General features: G+C 41.9%; 1 protein-coding gene across 1 annotated transcript in view; it reads left to right on the top strand.

Annotated features, from left to right (window-relative positions):
- LMBR1 (limb development membrane protein 1) overlaps positions 1 to 20,256 on the top strand; it is an 86,215-nt gene that overhangs the window by 4,592 nt on the left and 61,367 nt on the right. The window contains exons 2-4 of the mRNA XM_072153955.1: positions 11,078 to 11,150; positions 13,852 to 13,891; positions 16,641 to 16,780. Of these exons, the coding sequence (XP_072010056.1) occupies positions 11,078 to 11,150; positions 13,852 to 13,891; positions 16,641 to 16,780 (253 nt within the window). The remainder of the gene's footprint in view (positions 1 to 11,077; positions 11,151 to 13,851; positions 13,892 to 16,640; positions 16,781 to 20,256) is intronic.

Here is a 20,256-nt window from a genome sequence, read left to right as displayed (position 1 = left end):
GTGCACCAGGAAGAGATGAGTGAACTCCGACGCAACTCGGCGGACCTCGGCGCAGCAGCGACACCTGGTGGACATCAGGCGCAGGACCTTCATGAATCGCTGGAAGACCCGAACGCTCGTCGGAGATGCGGCCGCTGGAACGCGAATGGACCGGGTAAGTAAATGTGCCCCATTGTGTTTGCATTGAGTTTAGAAACGTGATGCAAATGCCACGGGGGCTCGGCCTGATTGCATATGTGTTTCCAGTGAAATGTATGTGAACACTGGGTTCCTGTTACCAATATGTGATCTGGCAAAGCCCCTCACGTTTCTAAACGCAATTCAATTGGAATGTGTGAACTCTGATTTGTTCTCAGAGAATTGACTTGTTCACCTTCCAACTCCTCGGCTGCCGGAACAGGTACTAGTCCCGACTTGGCTTGTTTGCATACTTTTTACTGCTATATATTTTGGACGAGTATTTATACTGTAATAATGTCTCTAGTTTTGTTTTCTATCATTCTGCATGAAGGGTTGAGAGAGGAACTTTTTCTTGAGATAAGGAACGTTTCATTAAAGGCTGTGTAATAAAAGGGAGTGAAGGTGTGACTGTGTCCAGGACTGGGCATGTCAGAGATTTCTATATCAAGCTGATGGTCCTTCATTGTAATGTAGAGATGTGAGGTTCTTAGAGATGTGATCAATGGCCGTCCATGTAGTCAGACCCCCATTAATGGGATTGTCACAAGAGCATAGGAGATGACAATAAAACTTTAATAGGACCGGGTCATGATACTCGAGGGGTGTTACCGGTCTCCTTGGCCTAAACCTCTTGATGTATTCGGTGGGACGCGGAGGGTGTGGCCACTAAATTATTTCATGTTTTTTTTTTTCCCCAAACGGAGATTTGAACGCACACACTCCACCTGCCATACAGATACAGAGCCTCCATCCATTAGACTATGGGCTTATTGGTTGTCAGTGGGAGGATTTTATGTAACTAAGAGCTGTCATAGAGATACACTGTGACCCAACCTTAATATAGAGATGTATCTTCTCAGAGATCACTGCATTATCCCTTTTTTTAAAGAATATAATTAGTACAGTTATCCTGAATTAATAAAAATGTATGAGACAGACAATAAGGGATGATTCGGAGGGACGTGTCTGCTGCACATCTGTGTGTGTGATGTATGTCTTCAGTCCCTATTGTATCTGCATTGTTGTTGTTTTTTTTTTTCTCATCACGCCTGTATCTTATCCCCCTTTTTTTTTTTTTATTTATTTTTTACATTTTGCTCTGACCAGCTGGGCGTCTAGCAACTTTTGAGAGCAAAAGGACTGCTGCGTGACCAGAGGTCGCACTAACATTTTTCCAGAAGGGTAATAATATTTAACCCAGGAGGAGTACGAAATTTTCACTAATAAATGTATAACTCCTAGCGTATATATAGTGTTATAAGACGTCTATTAATACAAGGAAAAAGTTACAGCTCCTGTTTTCTGTGCTTAAAAGGGTTTTCCCACAAATTCAAGTTAGGGCCTATACACGGGATAGGGTCTAATTTGAATCCTTGGGAAAACCCCTTTGGGGTGCATTCACGCCTTTTTTATGTGTTTTTGACGCATCCAAAGGCTTCACATGTTTAACCCCTAGGGCAGTGATGGTGAACCTTTAAGCGATCGAGTGCCCAAACTGCAACCCAAACCCCCCTTATTTATCGCAAGGTGCCAACTAAAAATTAAAGCAGTAAGTTATTGCTCCCTGTTCTTCAACTTTCAATCAGATTGGCCTCCTTAGGACAGCAACAGATGGAAAGATGAAAAATTTGCATCATTTTAGCTTCTTTCTAGTGTCCCTCTGTACACTCATTATGAGTGTACAGAGGGACAATGGGGCCAACAGGAGGTCCTCCAAAGATAATTTGGCCCTGTCTACTCATTCTCCCTCTTCCTACAGTTTAAGTAGAGAAGCAAGTATCAAAATATGACAGAAAGCAGCATCTTTTAAGTGGCTTGCATCTGCAATAAGATTCTTTGAGTCCTGTCTGGGGTGCTGGGGCGATGGCCCAAGTGCCCACAGAAAGGGCTCTGAGTGCCGCCTCTGGCACCCGTGCCATAGGTTCGCCACCACTGCCCTAGGGGACACAGCCTATTTTGGCCTTAAGGACGCGGTCCCATTTTTCAAATCTGACCTGTGTCACTATAAGTGGTTATAGCTTTGGAACGCTATGAGATATCCAGGGGATTTTGAGATTGTTTTCTCGTGACACATTGTACTTCAAATTAGTTTAAAAATTTGGATGAAATCTTTTGCGTTTAGTTATGAAAAAAAACAAAATTTGGCAAAAATTTTGAAAAATTCTTTATTTTCAACGTTCTAAATTCTCTACTTTTGATGCAGACAGTCATAGCTCCCAAATAAATTCATAACTTACATTTCCCAAATGTCTGCTTTATGTTGGCATGTTTTTTTAAGATTCCACATATTTTACTAGAATGTTATGAGGCTCAGAATTTGGGTGCCATTTTTCACATTTTTTGTAAAATCGCCAAAACCCGTACTTAGATGGACCTGATCAACTTCTAATTGACACTGAGAGGCCTAAATAATAGCGAGACTCGTAAATTACCCCATTGTGGAAACTACACCCCTCAACGTATGAAAAACTACTTTTAAGAAGTTTGTTAACCCTTTACGTGTTTTATAGGGGTTAAAACAAAATGGAGGTGCAGTCTGCAAATTGTAATATTTTTTCACAATACACTCATTTTGGGTGGAAAATTAAACATTTAAAATGGATTAAATTAAAAAAGGCTCCACAAAGTTTGATACCCAATTTCTCCCGAGTACACGGATACTCTATATGTGGTGGTAACTTCTGTATGGGCGCACGGCCGGGCATAGAAGGGAAGGAGGCGCCATCCAAATCAGATTTGCTATGTCACATTGTACAGGCTATAATTTTTTTCTTTTTTTTAATGAGGACCTATAGGGGCTTATTTCTTTTGCCACATGAGATGCACTTTTCTGGTATGTAATTTTGGGGCATCTACAGCTAATTGGTGAGATTTAATTAACTCTTTGTTGGTGGAGGAAATGAAAATCATCAATTTTTAGGAAAATTTTTATGTGTTTTTTATTTGGCCATTAACCATACCATAAAAATAGTATATTATTTTTATTCTATGGGTCGCCACGATTATGAAAATACTTCATTTATATATATTTTTTATTTTTTACCATTTTTACTGAATAAAAAGTAATTTGGCAAAATTGTTGTTAATTTTAGCATCACCGTCTTTCATATGCATAACTTTTTTATTTTTCACCTCACAAATCTGTTTAAGGGCTTATTTTTTGCAAGAATGATAGCTCTTTTTAGTGGTCTTATTTTAGATTGCGTAACTTTTTAAAATCACTTTTTTTAGAGCATTTTTAAAGGGCATTAATAAAAAATCATCTTTTTCAGAGAGAGGTTTTTTTAGGTTGTTTTTTACGGGGTTCACTATGCGGATCTAATAACAATTCTGTTTTATTATACAGATTGTTACGGACGCAGGGATACCAAATATGTGGGGGTTTTGTGTATTTTATTCAATTGTACTGAATAAAAACTAATTTGGAGAAAATCTTATTCATTTTAGCATCACCATCTTTTCATATGCATAACTTTTTTATTTTTTGGCTGACAAATCTGCTTAGGGGCTTATTTTTTGCGAGAAGAGTTGTTCTTTTTAGTGGGCTTATTTTAGAGTGCATAAAATTTTTAAAATCACTTTTTAGAGCATTTTTTATAGGGTATTAATTAAAAATTATCTTTTTTCGGAACGTTTTTTGCGTTTTTTTCCTCCGGCGTTTACCGTGCGGGTCCAGTAATGATTCTGTTTTATTATGCAGATTGTTACGGACGCGGCAATACCAAATATGCAGGTTTTTTTTGTGTTTTTATGTTTTTTTATACTTTATTAAGTTTTTTATGGGAAAGTGACATTTTAGGGGCTTATATTTTATGTATTTATTTTTTATTTATTATAATGTGTAGTGTTAACTGTTTTTGCATTTTTTTTTACTTATACATACTTGAACTTAAACCAGTGATGCTCTGATCACTGGTTTAAGTTCAATACACTGCTCTACAATACTATTTTATTGTAGAGCAGTGTAAACTGTCTGAGCAAGCTTGCGCATGCTCAGACAGTTTGCAGTCAGACCCGGAAGGGGTCTGGCTGCCATGGAGACCGGGCAGCTCCGGGGCACATGCCAGTCCTCGGAGCTGCCTGGAAGAGGATCGGATCCCCCGGTAAGCGGCACGGGGGATCCGATCCACAGCAGGAACACCCTTACACGCCGCGGTCATGCTTGACCGCGGCGTGTAAGGGGTTAACACCCGCGATCGGAGCCGGCTCCGATCGCGGGTGTTACAGCGCGGTGTCAGCTGTGATAGACAGCTGACAGCCGCTGCTTCTGGTACCGGCTCCGTTCGTGAGCCGGTCCCAGAAGCTAGACGTTATACTACGTCCCGGTGCGCTAAGCATCTAGCCCCGGGGACGTAGTATAACGTCGTGGTGCGCCTAGGGGTAAAGTAACGTTGCGTTTTAGCAAATGCAATGGAAACAGAATGTTACATCAACATGTGATCAAGGTTGAAGCCTTTGGAATGCGTCAAAAACGAATAAAAAAAACGCAACGCATCGTGTGAACGCACCATCAAATAGCAATTACATTGCTGTCAACATTGTGTTAACAAAACACATGCATCAATACAATTTTATTGCATGCGTTTTGTAAACGAAATGTTGACAGCAATGTAATTTGGCAAATCTTGTCTCAGCTGTTGTGATGCGTTTGAAAATGTAGGTTATAACCTCACCCTTAGGCTGGTGCCACACGTAGCACTTTGTCTGCGATCGGCCCGATCGCATCAGCGTTTGTATTGAAACGTCTGAGATCGGGAACGAGCCGCCGGTGTTTTGTGCTTTGTCTGCATTTGTAACCGCAGACAGAGCGATATGTGTGGCACCAGCCTTAGGCCACATGCACACAACCATGTGGGGGACGAATGTACAACCCCAAGCTTTCGGCTGTACATATGTCCCCAATAGATGGCCGCACGGAGTGATACCGCTCCGTACACGGGAAAATGACATGTCCCCGTGTTGCGGCCATTCCCCAAAGAATTAAAATTGTATTTCAAAGCCTGCACGGCTACGGCCTAGCGGGCATACGGTTTGTTTGAATGCAGCCTTACTGTCTACAGAGTGGACTATTTAATGAATACAATTATTTAATTAATTTGGGAACTTTATTTAATTTGGGAACTTTTTTTTTTCTTACAGGGGCACATTTAGGGAGGAACACATAATATATGTGTTCCCTGCTTTTCTTTTATATAGATCAGATAACAAGGATCTAATGGTAACAGCCCATTGGATCAGTGTCATCAGTGATCTGTATACAGAGACATGCGGAGAGGATGCATACAGCACCTTCCCTGCAGCCTCTCGCTGTATACAGGGGCTGCTGTGACAGGAGACTGATAATAATCTGCCCCCTGTCACATAGACAGCACGATCCTGTTACTGGCTGTGTGCACGATCGCACACAGATCAGGAGCACAGCCCCGGCAACAGATATCCCAGCCCACCCGTCGCTCGTTCTCCCTAACTCCTGGTGAATCTGGAAGTGCTTTGGTTGGGGTTTTGGGACTTGCTTCAAACCTTGGGACTTGTTACGGTCTGTGGATGTCCACAGGACGGGGAGGACAATGTAGTTGTTTGGAGTCGACTATTGGGACTGCCGCTCCTTTCAGTACTAAGGGCGCTTCATAAATCGCTGAGCTCAGCAATCTCCCGGGCTTTCATGTAACGGTCTATGAGAGCGTTGGAGATACCAGAGCTCCGAAATTTCCCAATCTCACACAGAAGTGAATGGAGCAGCAGGACACATTCTCTACCTACTATTCCATCAATCAGTGAGAACTGGACCCCATTCTTGTGATCAGTCAGACCCCCACGGATTCCCTGTCTTGTGGGGGATTATCATTGCTGAAACTGATGTGCTGCACCTAGGGGTCAATAAATCCACCCAAGACGGCATTAACAGCCGAGGAGAGAAGATTTGCCTAATAACATTCATGTTAACACTGGCGTTCACAAAATGCAAGGTTAACGTCCCTTTAATACATGCTGTTTGTCACCAGTTATGTTACGTTTGTGTTAATGGTTGCTTTTTGTTAACGCAAATGTTAACAGCAATGTAATTAGGCAAATGTCCTCTCCTCATCTTTTGTATTGTGTTTCAAAACTCAATGTACACGGCACGTGCAAATGTAGCCCAATACGGGCAATGCCTGCCTATAAGAGCGTAGCTTTCTCCAGTACATAAGTCTCATTCGGTTCTGAAGGTCCATACATTTCCAGACACAGGGGCTTATATTCTGGAATTGTATGGTTCTTCTGAACCAAAAGGCACCGTGTCATGCATGACACAGGCAGCGCTTTGGTTCTGGAAGTCCATACATTTCCAGAACATGAGGCACCATGCCATGCATCACACAGGCAGAGCTTTGGTTCTGGAGGTCCATACATTTCCAGAACATGAGGCACCATGCCATGCATCACACAGGCAGAGCTTTGGTTCTGGAGGTCCATACATTTCCAGAACATGAGGCACCATGTGTATATCACATAGGCAGAGCTTTGGTTCTGGAGGTCCATACATTTCCAGAACATGAGGCACCATGTGTATATCACATAGGCAGAGCTTTGGTTCTGGAGGTCCATACATTTCCAGAACATGAGGCACCATGCCATGCATCACACAGGCAGAGCTTTGGTTCTGGAGGTCCATACATTTCCAGAACATGAGGCACCATGTGTGTATCACACAGGCAGAGCTTTGGTTCTGGAGGTCCATACATTTCCAGAACATGAGGCACCATGCCATGCATCACACAGGCAGAGCTTTGGTTCTGGAGGTCCATACATTTCCAGAACATGAGGCACCATGCCATGCATCACACAGGCAGAGCTTTGGTTCTGGAGGTCCATACATTTCCAGAACATGAGGCACCATGTGTATATCACATAGGCAGAGCTTTGGTTCTGGAGGTCCATACATTTCCAGAACATAAGGCACCATGTGTATATCACATAGGCAGAGCTTTGGTTCTGGAGGTCCATACATTTCCAGAACATGAGGCACCATGTGTGTATCACATAGGCAGAGCTTTGGTTCTGGAGGTCCATACATTTCCAGAACATGAGGCACCATGCCATGCATCACACAGGCAGAGCTTTGGTTCTGGAGGTCCATACATTTCCAGAACATGAGGCACCATGCCATGCATCACACAGGCAGAGCTTTGGTTCTGGAGGTCCATACATTTCCAGAACATGAGGCACCATGTGTATATCACACAGGCAGAGCTTTGGTTCTGGAGGTCCATACATTTCCAGAACATGAGGCACCATGCCATGCATCACACAGGCAGAGCTTTGGTTCTGGAGGTCCATACATTTCCAGAACATGAGGCACCATGTGTGTATCACATAGGCAGAGCTTTGGTTCTGGAGGTCCATACATTTCCAGAACATGAGGCACCATGTGTGTATCACATAGGCAGAGCTTTGGTTCTGGAGGTCCATACATTTCCAGAACATGAGGCACCATGTGTATATCACACAGGCAGAGCTTTGGTTCTGGAGGTCCATACATTTCCAGAACATGAGGCACCATGCCATGGATCACACAGGCAGAGCTTTGGTTCTGGAGGTCCATACATTTCCAGAACATGAGGCACCATGTGTATATCACACAGGCAGAGCTTTGGTTCTGGAGGTCCATACATTTCCAGAACATGAGGCACCATGTGTATATCACACAGGCAGAGCTTTGGTTCTGGAGGTCCATACATTTCCAGAACATGAGGCACCATGTGTATATCACATAGGCAGAGCTTTGGTTCTGGAGGTCCATACATTTCCAGAACATGAGGCACCATGTGTGTATCACATAGGCAGAGCTTTGGTTCTGGAGGTCCATACATTTCCAGAACATGAGGCACCATGCCATGCATCACACAGGCAGAGCTTTGGTTCTGGAGGTCCATACATTTCCAGAACATGAGGCACCATGTGTATATCACATAGGCAGAGCTTTGGTTCTGGAGGTCCATACATTTCCAGAACATGAGGCACCATGTGTGTATCACATAGGCAGAGCTTTGGTTCTGGAGGTCCATACATTTCCAGAACATGAGGCACCATGTGTATATCACATAGGCAGAGCTTTGGTTCTGGAGGTCCATACATTTCCAGAACATGAGGCACCATGTGTATATCACATAGGCAGAGCTTTGGTTGTGGAGGTCCATACATTTCCAGAACATGAGGCACCATGTGTATATCACATAGGCAGAGCTTTGGTTCTGGAGGTCCATACATTTCCAGAACATGAGGCACCATGCCATGCATCACATAGGCAGAGCTTTGGTTCTGGAGGTCCATACATTTCCAGAACATGAGGCACCATGCCATGCATCACATAGGCAGAGCTTTGGTTCTGGAGGTCCATACATTTCCAGAACATGAGGCACCATGCCATGCATCACATAGGCAGAGCTTTGGTTCTGGAGGTCCATACATTTCCAGAACATGAGGCACCATGTGTATATCACATAGGCAGAGCTTTGGTTCTGGAGGTCCATACATTTCCAGAACATGAGGCACCATGTGTATATCACACAGGCAGAGCTTTGGTTCTGGAGGTCCATACATTTCCAGAACATGAGGCACCATGTGTGTATCACATAGGCAGAGCTTTGGTTCTGGAGGTCCATACATTTGCGCTGACATTAATGTGCTATTCATTAGTAATCTATTCCTTCCCTGTATATTATTCCTCCCTGAGATTAATTGGCTATGAGCAGCTTGATGCAGCCCTGGAAATTGATGGAGCTTGTAGAGCTTGTCAGAAACGTTATGTTTGGGAATTCATGTCTCCAGTCTTCATGGCTGTATTACGGGGTACTACCCCTGACAGCTGTCACCAGGAAAGTGCTGTCACGCTGCTGAGTAACACCACATGACTATGTGCATACACCCATCCGTCACTCGCTTCCATCAAATTCATCTCCACTCGTTCTCAGCACCAGAAAATAATTCTGCTCGATGTGTAAATTTTTTAATTGGCTTTTAAAGTGGATATTCACTCGTCATGTGTAGATATTTCATGTGTAATTGATAACCTGAATGGGTGCCCGGCATCAGAATTGATGTGCTGATCATCCCATTAGTGTTACAAGCTTCACCTTCACTATCCCGCTCTTTAATATTCCATTATTATACAGGACAGTGATGGCCGCCGGCCGCTGGCCTCTTTACTTCTTCACCTGATGACCCAAAGGATTAATAATTTCCAATTAATAAAGGCAAATGAATCGATTATCTCTTCTGAAGAGGAGGCGATATCCGGCTCTGTTTCTGTGATAGCGTTGGAGCTTCGCAGGAGAAGGGTCAGAGGCGCTATCACAGCGGATGGGTTGGTTGGTCTTGCTAAAATTGAACAGTAAGGCCGGCGTCACACGTGGCGTTTGGAACCAGTTTTTGGGCCTTTTTAAGCAGTCCGTTAAAAAACGCATGCATTTTTGACAGGTTTTAACAATTATATTAATTAAAATGGGTCAAAAACTGATGCGTTTTTAACGGACTGCTTAAAAAACGGCCCAAAAAACGTGTTCAAAGACCGTCTGCGCATCACTTGTGGATTCTGTGCTAATTTTAAGCTCAAAAATGTAACCAGCACCCGGTGTTTTGCATTGTTATGTGAGCGTCCCTCTCCCCCACGGCTGTGGGTGCGCTCAACACATCATCTAGAAGACTGCCCTGGCCGGGAACATGCGCTTATGCACAAAGAAGGGGAAACCGTGGTGGTAAAATACCACTGATGTGCAGATGGATGCAGTGTATGTACACAAGCGGCCAATTCTATGTTCTGTGCTTTTCTATGTGTGCGCTGGGGATATAAATAGTATAGTAATTATACTTGCTCATAATATTTTTTACGCTCTTAATACATATCACATTAGGTATTAGTCCTAGGCAGCATATATGTATACATGCCATGTCCATGTCGGCTTCAGATATGAACATTTTTGATGAAAAGTCACAAATATTTGCGCAAATGATCCCTAAGAGTTTCCTATGCCAGTAGGCGACTGAAACGAATTTGCAGCTTCTTGAAGAGTCGCACTTCATAAATCTGTATATCACTTACCAAATGTGGTTAAAGTGGGCAAATGTCACCAAAAAAAGCTGCACAATTTCCCGCATGTCGTCCAGAAAACTGATGCAAACACCAGTGAATGGAACAGCTGGATATGTGCGGGACCCTTCTGCACCAGCCATCAGTGAGATGGGGATCCCTGCTCTGGTGATGGTCCCAGCAGTCAGAATAGGGGACAACAATATAATTATATTGTTAGAACCTCTTTAAGTGGGAATTGGGGATGATCTGCAGTTCCCTGACACATCACGGCACAGAAAACTAGAGTTGTCAGTTCCAACCTGTAATGGAGCCGCGATCAGCTGATCATTGGGGGCGTATGGTGTCAGGCACACCCATCAATGTGATATTAACTACTTATCCTAAAGCTAAGTCATGAAAAATGACTCCTGTGCAGCGCTGTCACCTGGGGCTGACTATATTCTTATTCTCTATCATGGTGCCCTCTAGTGGTGCGTTAAGTGACTACAGTTGTGTTCTCAGGATCCTTGTTTCTCTCTAGTTTGTGCGCCTTTTATGATCAGTCACAATTATAATAAAGTCTGACCATTGGTTTATTTAAAAGTAAAAAAAATTACAAATGTCTGGAGACAAATATCTGGTAACTTTTTTTTTTTTTTTTTTTTACAGGATGATCACTATTTTATCTTCTCCTTTATCAAATCTTGGTTACCCTTTTGTTTTTTGTAATGTGTCTAGATTTTGTTAGCCAAAATAATTTTATTACTACGCGTAGTAGTAAAAGTACGAAAAGTAACTTTTGTCTATTCTATGTATATTGAAATTTGTGTTTTCTGCTTTTTCCTTCAGATTTGCTTCCTTTTGTTTGCCATATTATATATCGTGTCTTATTTCATCATCAAAAGATACAAAAGGAAAGCAGGTAAGTGATTTCCACAGGAATAATGTGCCCTGTATTGATTTGGAAGCATCTGTGTTAGTGAGGTGGCTGCCTAGGTTTCGGATAAAACTTACCTTATATTTGGTAAAAAATTTGTCATGCCCCTTCCCACTTAAAGGGACCCCGTTTTTGCCATGTTAAAATACTACTTTGTCAGGTAGGGAAGAAAATGCCCTTTCTAGATTTCGCTGTTGTATGTGAATTCTCACCTGCCTATAAAAAATCTCCTCCAAAGTCATATGAAAATTGGTAAAGAAGAGTCATATTTTGCCTCGGATGAGTCAAGTTTATATGCTGTAAGGGAAGATCCCTTCACATGCCCCCCCCCCCTTCCCCAGCTTCAGTTCTGAAGTACAGCAAAACATGCTCTTATGCCAAATTAAAGATACAGATCTCGTCTTTCAGTTCGGCTTGTGGTTTTGTGATCTACTGAATCTGAGATAAAGGCGGGTAAAGACCTAGTTGGAAATGTGAGCTGCATATAAAAATCCAGTTCTTGTCAATTTCTTTAACTGCCCTTATCTCTGGCTCTGTGGATCACAGGACAAATGCAATCTGAAAGATGAGATTGTTAAAGAGGACCTGTCATCCTCAAAAACTGCACTAGGAACTCCTTACTAAAGTAAGCAGCTCTTACTGCAGTGGTGGCGAACCTATGGTATGGGTGCCAGAGGTGGCACTCCGAGCCCTTTCTGTGGGCACTCAGGCCATCACCAGAGAGGACTCCCGGTATCTTCCTGCAGTCCCAGACCACCCAAGAGTGGCTGTACACAGAACTATTTTAAAGTGACAGCTCTACCTGGGACTACTGGAGGAGTGGGAAGGTGTGGACAGATCTGGATTATCATTGTAGCTACTGCTCTGGCCCTGACAATTCTTCCTGTTTATGGAACCCCGGAGAGAAGTTACAACGATCATCCAAATTTCTCCTATTTCTGCTTTATTGGTGTCCTCAGGGTGCTGATATGAATGAAAGCTGTGACAGAGAAGGGAGCATAAATCACAAATTACATTTCTGTGTTGGCACTTTGCGATAAATAAGTGGGTCTTGGTTGTAAATTGGGCACCCGGTCTCTAAAAGGTTCGCCATCACTGATCTAGTGCTAAAACAAACGCCGCACTTACACTGCTGCGCTGTACATTACAAACGCCGGACCGCTCTCAAACCGGTCCGGTGTATTCATGAGGGGGTGGGATAAGGGGTGGTGACTGCCGCATGACGCGCGTCAGTCACTGCCGGCCTATGGAGTGGGAGGGGCGGTCTGGCGAAGAGGCGGTGTTTGTAATGTGCAGTGTGAGCGTTATCGGAGGTTTCCGATAACACTAACATTGTAACCCTGCGGCATATGCTGTGGCACTAGGAGCTGCTTACTTTAGTACGCAGCTCCCTGTGCTGTATTTCATGGTGACAGGTCCTCTTTACCTACATTTTTTGTGTCATATTGAAGTTAATGTAGAACTGAAGAAAGGGATGTCTTGAGTTGCCCTTGCTTCTGCAGCCTCTTAGCTTGACTTATCTCAGGCAAATCTGACTCTTTTCTACTAATTTTTACCTGACTTTGGAGGTTAATGGGTGAGTTTTCACAATTTCACATTTAATATCCTATCTGAGGGGGCAACAAGGAAAGTCTGGTGACTGAGTCCCTTTACCCCCACGTGGTCACACAACTTGCATGAGGACAGCATGGTGGAAAAATCTAAGGCCTGTATGTTACCTCATGGGAGCAGAGCTATAATTAGATGTGGCATGAAATTACTGATTGGTTTTTCTGCTTCTGGCATTACTTGACATTTTATATTTGTGGATGTATTTGGTGTTATTTGCTAAATGTAGAGCTAGATGACTGACCACTTCTCAGAGTTTAATTCTCTTATCCAATTCCAACTACTCCCTCGTGTACACGATAATGTGCATATCACAGGCCATAAACAGCGGACCCCTGTGTCATCTGCATGTCAGGTCCACTCACGTGCCAAGGACTGCACAAACACACACTCGCATACCGGGTCAGTGTGCTAGCCATCGAATCAGTGGGTATCACCCGTCCCAAAAACAGCAGTCATATGCATGAGGACTAAGAGTGGACTTGCCTGTCCTCTGTTTTGTTTTCTTAAAATAACAATTCTGTGATTTTATTTTTTAGCATTCAGTGCTGTGCGGTTCCTCTGTTATTCCTCCTAGAAATAAATGAAGGATTGAATTGTTGCAATTTGGTTCAACAAAAGATTTTATTGCATAATATTAAGACGTTTTACACAGTATGTATACATCTTGCAATAGTCATGTGTAATCGCATGCAGGCAGCACATTGGTTCGTGTTTTCAGAAAAACATTGTGCATTTACATTAGAACGCGTGATAAGTACCGTAGTTCACCGAAAGATGGACTGAACTACCAATATTGCCCATAATTAACTAAGAACATGGGGGCGGGGGGGATATGTCCTACACACCTACATTGTGTAGTAAGACGGTGATTGATGGTGGCAATAATATTGGCAAAAATTTTAAGTGTAGTGTGATACCCAGCCACAATACGAAAAGCTATGAAAATTCTATATAAATCATGCTTACTGTGTCATTTGCCATCCAAGTTTTCAAAACTTCTTTTCGGATGCCTCCTTTTAAAATGCAATGTAGCAAAAATTTTAATATTTTATATAAATGTAATTTTATCTTACAGATGAACAAGAGGATGAAGACGTCACCGTCAATCGAGTTTCGTATGTATTTTTTTTTTTTTACTTTGAATATTTAGGGGACGAGTATCCTGGTATCTTGCAATTGGTTGTGTTTGCAATTTCACAACTTTACGGGAAGTTTCTTGTAGTGACATTTGCTTCGTCGCTTTATGTTATAGCAACAACAAGAGAGAACTTTAAAACTATAAAATCTTGCATTGACTTTTTTAAATGGGGGCTCTCACAATTTTGTGTGAATTCACAGGATGCTAACTGGGGATCATGGATCTGCTTTTTTTTTTTTTTTTTTTTGTTTTTGTGGGCTTTGAATGCACACAAAATTTGAGAGCCCCCAATACAAACACTCCTTTTAACCCTTTCCCGACATTTGACGTACTATTACTGCATGGCGGGAGGTGCGTTCCCGCAAAATGCAGTAATAGTACGTCAAGCTTCTGGCGCCGGCTCCTGAACAGAGGCGGCGCCAGAAGCTGCGGGTGTCGGCTATATATTATAGCCGACACCTGCCTCTAACAGGCGTGTCAGGGGCATTTAGGTGGAATCGGACCCCCCCCCCGCGGCGCTTACCGGGGGGGTCCGCTGCTCCGATCGCAGCCCCGAGACTGCCAGTGCCCTGGGCTGTGCGATCCTCCTTCCGGGAGCCGGGTCCTGCCTTCTGGCAGGACCCAGCTGTGACACACTTGAGCATGCGCAGCATGCTCAGTGTGTCACATAATACAGTGTAATACATCTGTATTACACTGTATTAGCTGAAGAATTGCTTGAACAAGTGATCAGTGGATCACTTGTTCAAGCCAACCTGTAAAAGTAAAGAAAAAGAGTAAAAAACACTAATAACACACTTTTGAATAAAAAGAATTAATTAAATAAAGTTAAAGTCCCCTAAACACAAACATTCCCTATACACATCTAATAAAGTGAAAAAACCTGAAAATCACAAAAATACCCCACATATTTGGTATCGCCGCGTCCGTAACATTCCGTACAATAACTCAGAAACATTATTGGACCCGTACGGTGAACGCCGTAAAAACAAAACGCAAAAAACTCACCAAAAATGTACATTTTCATAAAATCCCTTCACAAAAATGTTCCAAAAAGTGATAAAAAAAAAGTTATGTGCACCAAAATGGTACCACTGAAAAGGACAACTCAACACGTAAAAAATAAGCCCTAAACTAGCTCTATCAACCAAAAAATATTAAAGTCATATCTCCGAAAAGATGGCGATGCAAAAACAAATGAGATTTTCTTTATATTAGTTTTTTTCCTGTAAAATATATAAAAAACGATATAAATGAGGTATCGCCGTAATCGTAGTGATCTAGAGAATAAAAATATTATAGTATTTTTAGTGTACGGTACGACCCCCAAAATATATAACAAAAAAAAAATTGACAATTTTTCTTTTCCTCCATACATTAAAGAGTTAATAAAATCTCATCAAAAAGCTACAGACCCACTAAAATGAAATATTTGTAAAGTGCATCTCATGTCGCAAAAAATAAGCCCTTATATGTCCAAATTGCCCAAAAAAAATAAAATTGTATAGCCATTATAAAGTGACAATGCATAATCTGTTCTGAATGGCGCAGCTTCCCTTCCATGCCCTGGCGTGTGCCCATACAGCAGGTTACCACCACATATGGGGGATTGTTATACACGGGAGGGATTGGGTATCAAATTTTGTGGAGCGTTTTGGTATTGCATCCGATTTTGTTTTAACCCCTGTAAACCAATTAAATGGTTAACAAACTTCATAAAAGTTGTTTTACGTACGTTGAGGGGTGTAGTTTCTATAATGGGGTAATTTATGGGGTTTTACTTTTATTTAAGCCTCTCAAAGTGACTTGAAACCTGAGCAGGTCCCTCAATAGCAGAATCTTGCTTTTTTTATGAAAATGTGAAAAATCGCACCTAACGTTCAAAGCCCCATAACAGCTTACAAAAATGATAGTATGTATAAAAAACACGGAGGTATAAAGTAGACATTCGGTGAATGTTAGTTATTACGTTTTTTTGCGGTTATGACTCATGTGTGGAAAAAGTAGAACATTTTGAATTTCGAAAATTGAGAATTTTTCCAAATTTTCACCAAATATCTGATTTTCTCATAAATAAATGCAAAACATACCACCAAAATTTTGTAACTAACATGAAGTACAATGTGTCACAAGAAAACAATTTCAAAATCACTTGGATATGTTAAAGCGTTCCGAAGTTATGACCACTTGTAGTGACACAGGGCAGATTTGAAAAAAATGGCCCGCGTCAGGAAGGTGAAAAGTGGCTTCAGCGTTAAGGGGTTAAAAAATAAAATCTACCTGTGTGTTTTTGGCCTGTGAAGTCCGACTGGGGGCCGATGACCATAGAAAAGTCTCTACTAGCAAGATTAGGACCTGCTCTACAGTTTGCAGATTGGGTGGTCGCTGCCTACAGGGGGCTTTTGAAACCACAGCCATGTGTACGAGCGCATAGAAACACATTTGTCTGAATTGGTATCAATTCAGAATCAACTAATGGTAGAAGGCATGTTACTGTAATGGGATATATTGCCTTTTATTCTCATTGTAAGATTAGGAGTCTCTATATTTATTATTATTAACTTTTTTTTTTTTTTTTTGCTACTATAATTGTACAACTGCAGGTTCCTTGTGGAATCTTGTTTCCATGTGGAGTATGGTCCATCTCAGGAGCGCAGTGATGCTATGTGTTCTATTCACAGTAACCACAGTCCTGCTTAGTAACTGTGATTGTGTTTCCCTCCTAGGCTGTTCCTGAGTACATTCACACTAGCCGTTTCGGCTGGAGCAGTGTTACTACTTCCCTTCTCGATCATCAGCAATGAGATCCTCTTGTCATTCCCCAAAAGCTACTACATCCAGTGGCTGAACGGCTCTCTGATACATGGTCAGTATACGTCATCACAGATTTTGTGCATTCTCCGGATGCATTATTCAGTGTTTGCCGCACAAATGTCGTCAGTGACCGCAGAAAATGACCGACCACAACCACAAATGGGAATGTGTGCCATTTCTTTTATAACCATAGCTAGCACAGATTTACAGTCAGTGCTCATGCTTATGAAGCCTACTACCGTTGGTGCAGATGTTTAAAGGGGTTTTCCACTAAAGACATTTCTTTCCTTGACCATAGGATCCTAGTTTTGGTACCTCTTTTTACCTCAGTTTGGAGGATATCCGGAATGTGCATGGGACCGATATACGGCCAAACCGTTCCGGATATTGGTCCCCATTAACTCCTATGGCATCTGGTCACGGTGTGGTGTGCAAGGAGCCTTTGGCTACCCATACGGCCGTTGATTTTGGATGTGTAGTAGCCATTGTTCCTATGGCTAACACACATCCCCCAGTCTCTTCTATGGACTTGTGCATTGGGCTGTTGTTTCCACTGAGCTGACTGCCCGTGGCGAAAAACTCAAACCAGGTCCTATTCCTGCCCCAGTTTGCGGCTTGCCCTATGTTTTATTATTGTCCTCGGTTTGTTAGTGGTGCTCACGTGCCAATGACGTCGCCTGTTGTTTGTGGCCTGAGACCTGCACGCGTTTGTGTGAGGGTAGCCTTATAAATTATAGGGATATGAAGCTCAATTGTTGTATAGATGATACATTTTATTAAAAGTAAATGCAGCACTTTTTTTTTTTTTTCTGAGAAGATTTACTCACAAAACTTAAATGCGTGTGTCTTGCTGTCCAAAGTTTCATTACTTTTTGCACAACTTGTTCTCTAAGTGCAAAATCCACAACAGGTGTTTTATCCATGAGAGACACCAAGTGTCACATCACAGGCATAGGTGTCGTACATGGGCCATAGAGCATCTATGCTGGGAGAGGCTTGATGAAAACCGATTCACACTGAGCAGTCATGAGGCCACCAATTATCTTGGATCATCAAGGAGAGCGCTGTACAACAACTTCTGTTGTCATCTGGTGCTGGTTACACTGGTCCAGTGACAAGCCCATACTACTTATATGACATCATTAATCCAGTCATTGGGCCGAATTACATCTTCATTGATGACAATCGGCTGATTGAGGTCAACTGCTCCTTGGAGACCTAATATGACTTCGTCCAGACTTGAAAACCTATGGGAAGACCCTGGGGTTGCCCTTCAAGAAAAGAAAATAAGTGACTTGTGATCAGGGCAGTTTTTAGGTAATCTCAGAAAATCCCCCGCGGTTATTAAAATATATACACCCAGATTATATGCGCCCAGATTTGTTGCTTAAACAGTCCACCACATATTACAAATTTTTGACATGCATTTATGTATGGATTATAGTGTATGTCGCTCTATCCCACTAAGTTAGCTTAGTCATGGTTCCTCCCCCGAAATTAGTCCAATAGAGACGGTCCCCTACTTAAGAAAACCCGACTTGCAGACGAGCCCTAGTTACAAACGGACCTCTGAATGTTGCTAATTTACTGTACTTTAGCCCCAGGCTACAATAATCAGCTGTAACAGTTATCACTGGTGTCTGTAATGAAGCTTTAGTGTTATTCCTGGTTCTTATGACAATGCAACATTTTTAAAAATCCAATTGTCACAGAGACCAAAAAAAATTTGGCTGGGGTTACAATTATAAAATATACAGTTCCGACTTACATACAAATTCAACATAAGGACAACCCTACAGACCCTATCTAGTGCATAACCTTGGGACTGCCTGTACAAAAGTACAGTACTTCATACAGACAGCAATATAACCTCTTCCTGGTCTCTATATACAGTATCCCAAATTATTTTTTATATGTACAGAACCTTCAATATACATGTTTAAACTACCCCCTTAATGAATAAATTCATACAGTCCCCCATTTTAATTTATATTGTGTACTGTGTTATACAAATAGATCCTATGCCGACTGTATTTAAATACTTTCCTCCCTTTATTAGATATAGTGTGCCCTATGTATTAGCTACATACTGTGCCTTCTCTATTAAATATATATGTGATGATACATCTGTATACATATTAATGATCACATACGCACTGGTAACCATAGGGAGAAAACGTAAGATTCCAAACAATGAATATTCACAAGGGCAGCTTAAAAACATAATAGAAATCCCTCCCAGCATACGCGCCGCCCCCAGCATACAGGCTGTCCCAGCGTGCTGCCAACAATAATATAGAAAAATAAAAAAAAGTTAGAGAGAGACTGATTGTTCAGTTTCTCTCCACTGCACGGACAAAAAGTCGGGGGCAGTCAGAACATCGCAAAATACTACGGATACATCCAGCAGTGAGGGGCCTCATGCTGAAAGTAGATAAACATTTTATTTATTCCAAAAACTTTAAAAACGTGTAACGGGCATAACGAAGATGGACAATCTGACGCGTTTTGAATCCTGCAAGGATCCTTAATCGTATCTATATAACTTGATAGACCGGAAATGACACGTGTAACAAAAGTCACACCCACAAAATGGATCACATGATGAGGTGTTTGATCTATAAATACTGCATAGTATTAAAAAAAAAAAAAAAAAAAAAAAAAAAAAACGAAAAAAGAATATATCAGAATAAAGGATAAAGGTTATTCAGAAAATATACATTGAGTCATTACGGTATTTTAAACCTTTAGGGATACAAGTCTCTAGGGCAGTGATGGCAAACCTTTTAGAGGCCGAGTGCCCAAACTACAACAAAGACCCACTTATTTATCGCAAAGTGCCAACACAGAAATGTAATTTGTGATTTATATTCCCTTCTCTGTCACAGTTTTCATTGATACCAGCCCCTGAGGACACCAATAAAGCAGAAAATAGTCCCAGGTAGCGTTGTCACTTCAAAAATAGCTCTGTGCACAGCAAGTCCTGGGCTGTCTGGGACTGCAGGAAGATACCTGGAGTCATCTCTGGTGATGGCCTGAGTGCCCACAGAAAGGGCTCTGAGTGCCACCTCTGGCACCCGTGCCATAGGTTAGCCATCACTGCTCTAGGGTCAGGATCCAATAGGCTGCTCTAGCATGCACCATTTGGCTCCAATCTCCTCCCCTCTTAGGTTTGAAAACCCTTTCAATGGGGATAACCTGCATGTTGCTGCATAAAAACTCCCTTGAAATGTCTCGAGGCTCCGGATAAGTTTTTATTGGCAAGTCCAGAAGAAGGGTTGTGTAAAAAAAGACGAAGCTCCCGATACAGGTTCCGCTATGCTGTTTTTGAATTTCTGTATGGTGCAGCCTATGTACCGGAGATGACAAGTGGAGCATTAGTGTTTTCTATATTATTTCTTCCTGTATGTTTTTGAGGCACTTTGCGCAATAATTGAGTTCCATCTTTCTGAGAGATAGAAACAGCAGTTTTTTGTAATTGATATGTATTGTATCCTCTCATTTGTAGACGTTGTATACTTTCTTTTG

The sequence above is a fragment of the Engystomops pustulosus genome, chromosome 5, assembly GCF_040894005.1.
Source record: "Engystomops pustulosus chromosome 5, aEngPut4.maternal, whole genome shotgun sequence".
In the NCBI taxonomy this organism is placed as follows: Eukaryota; Metazoa; Chordata; class Amphibia; order Anura; family Leptodactylidae; genus Engystomops; species Engystomops pustulosus.
This window is presented reverse-complemented; position numbering and strand designations above follow the sequence as displayed.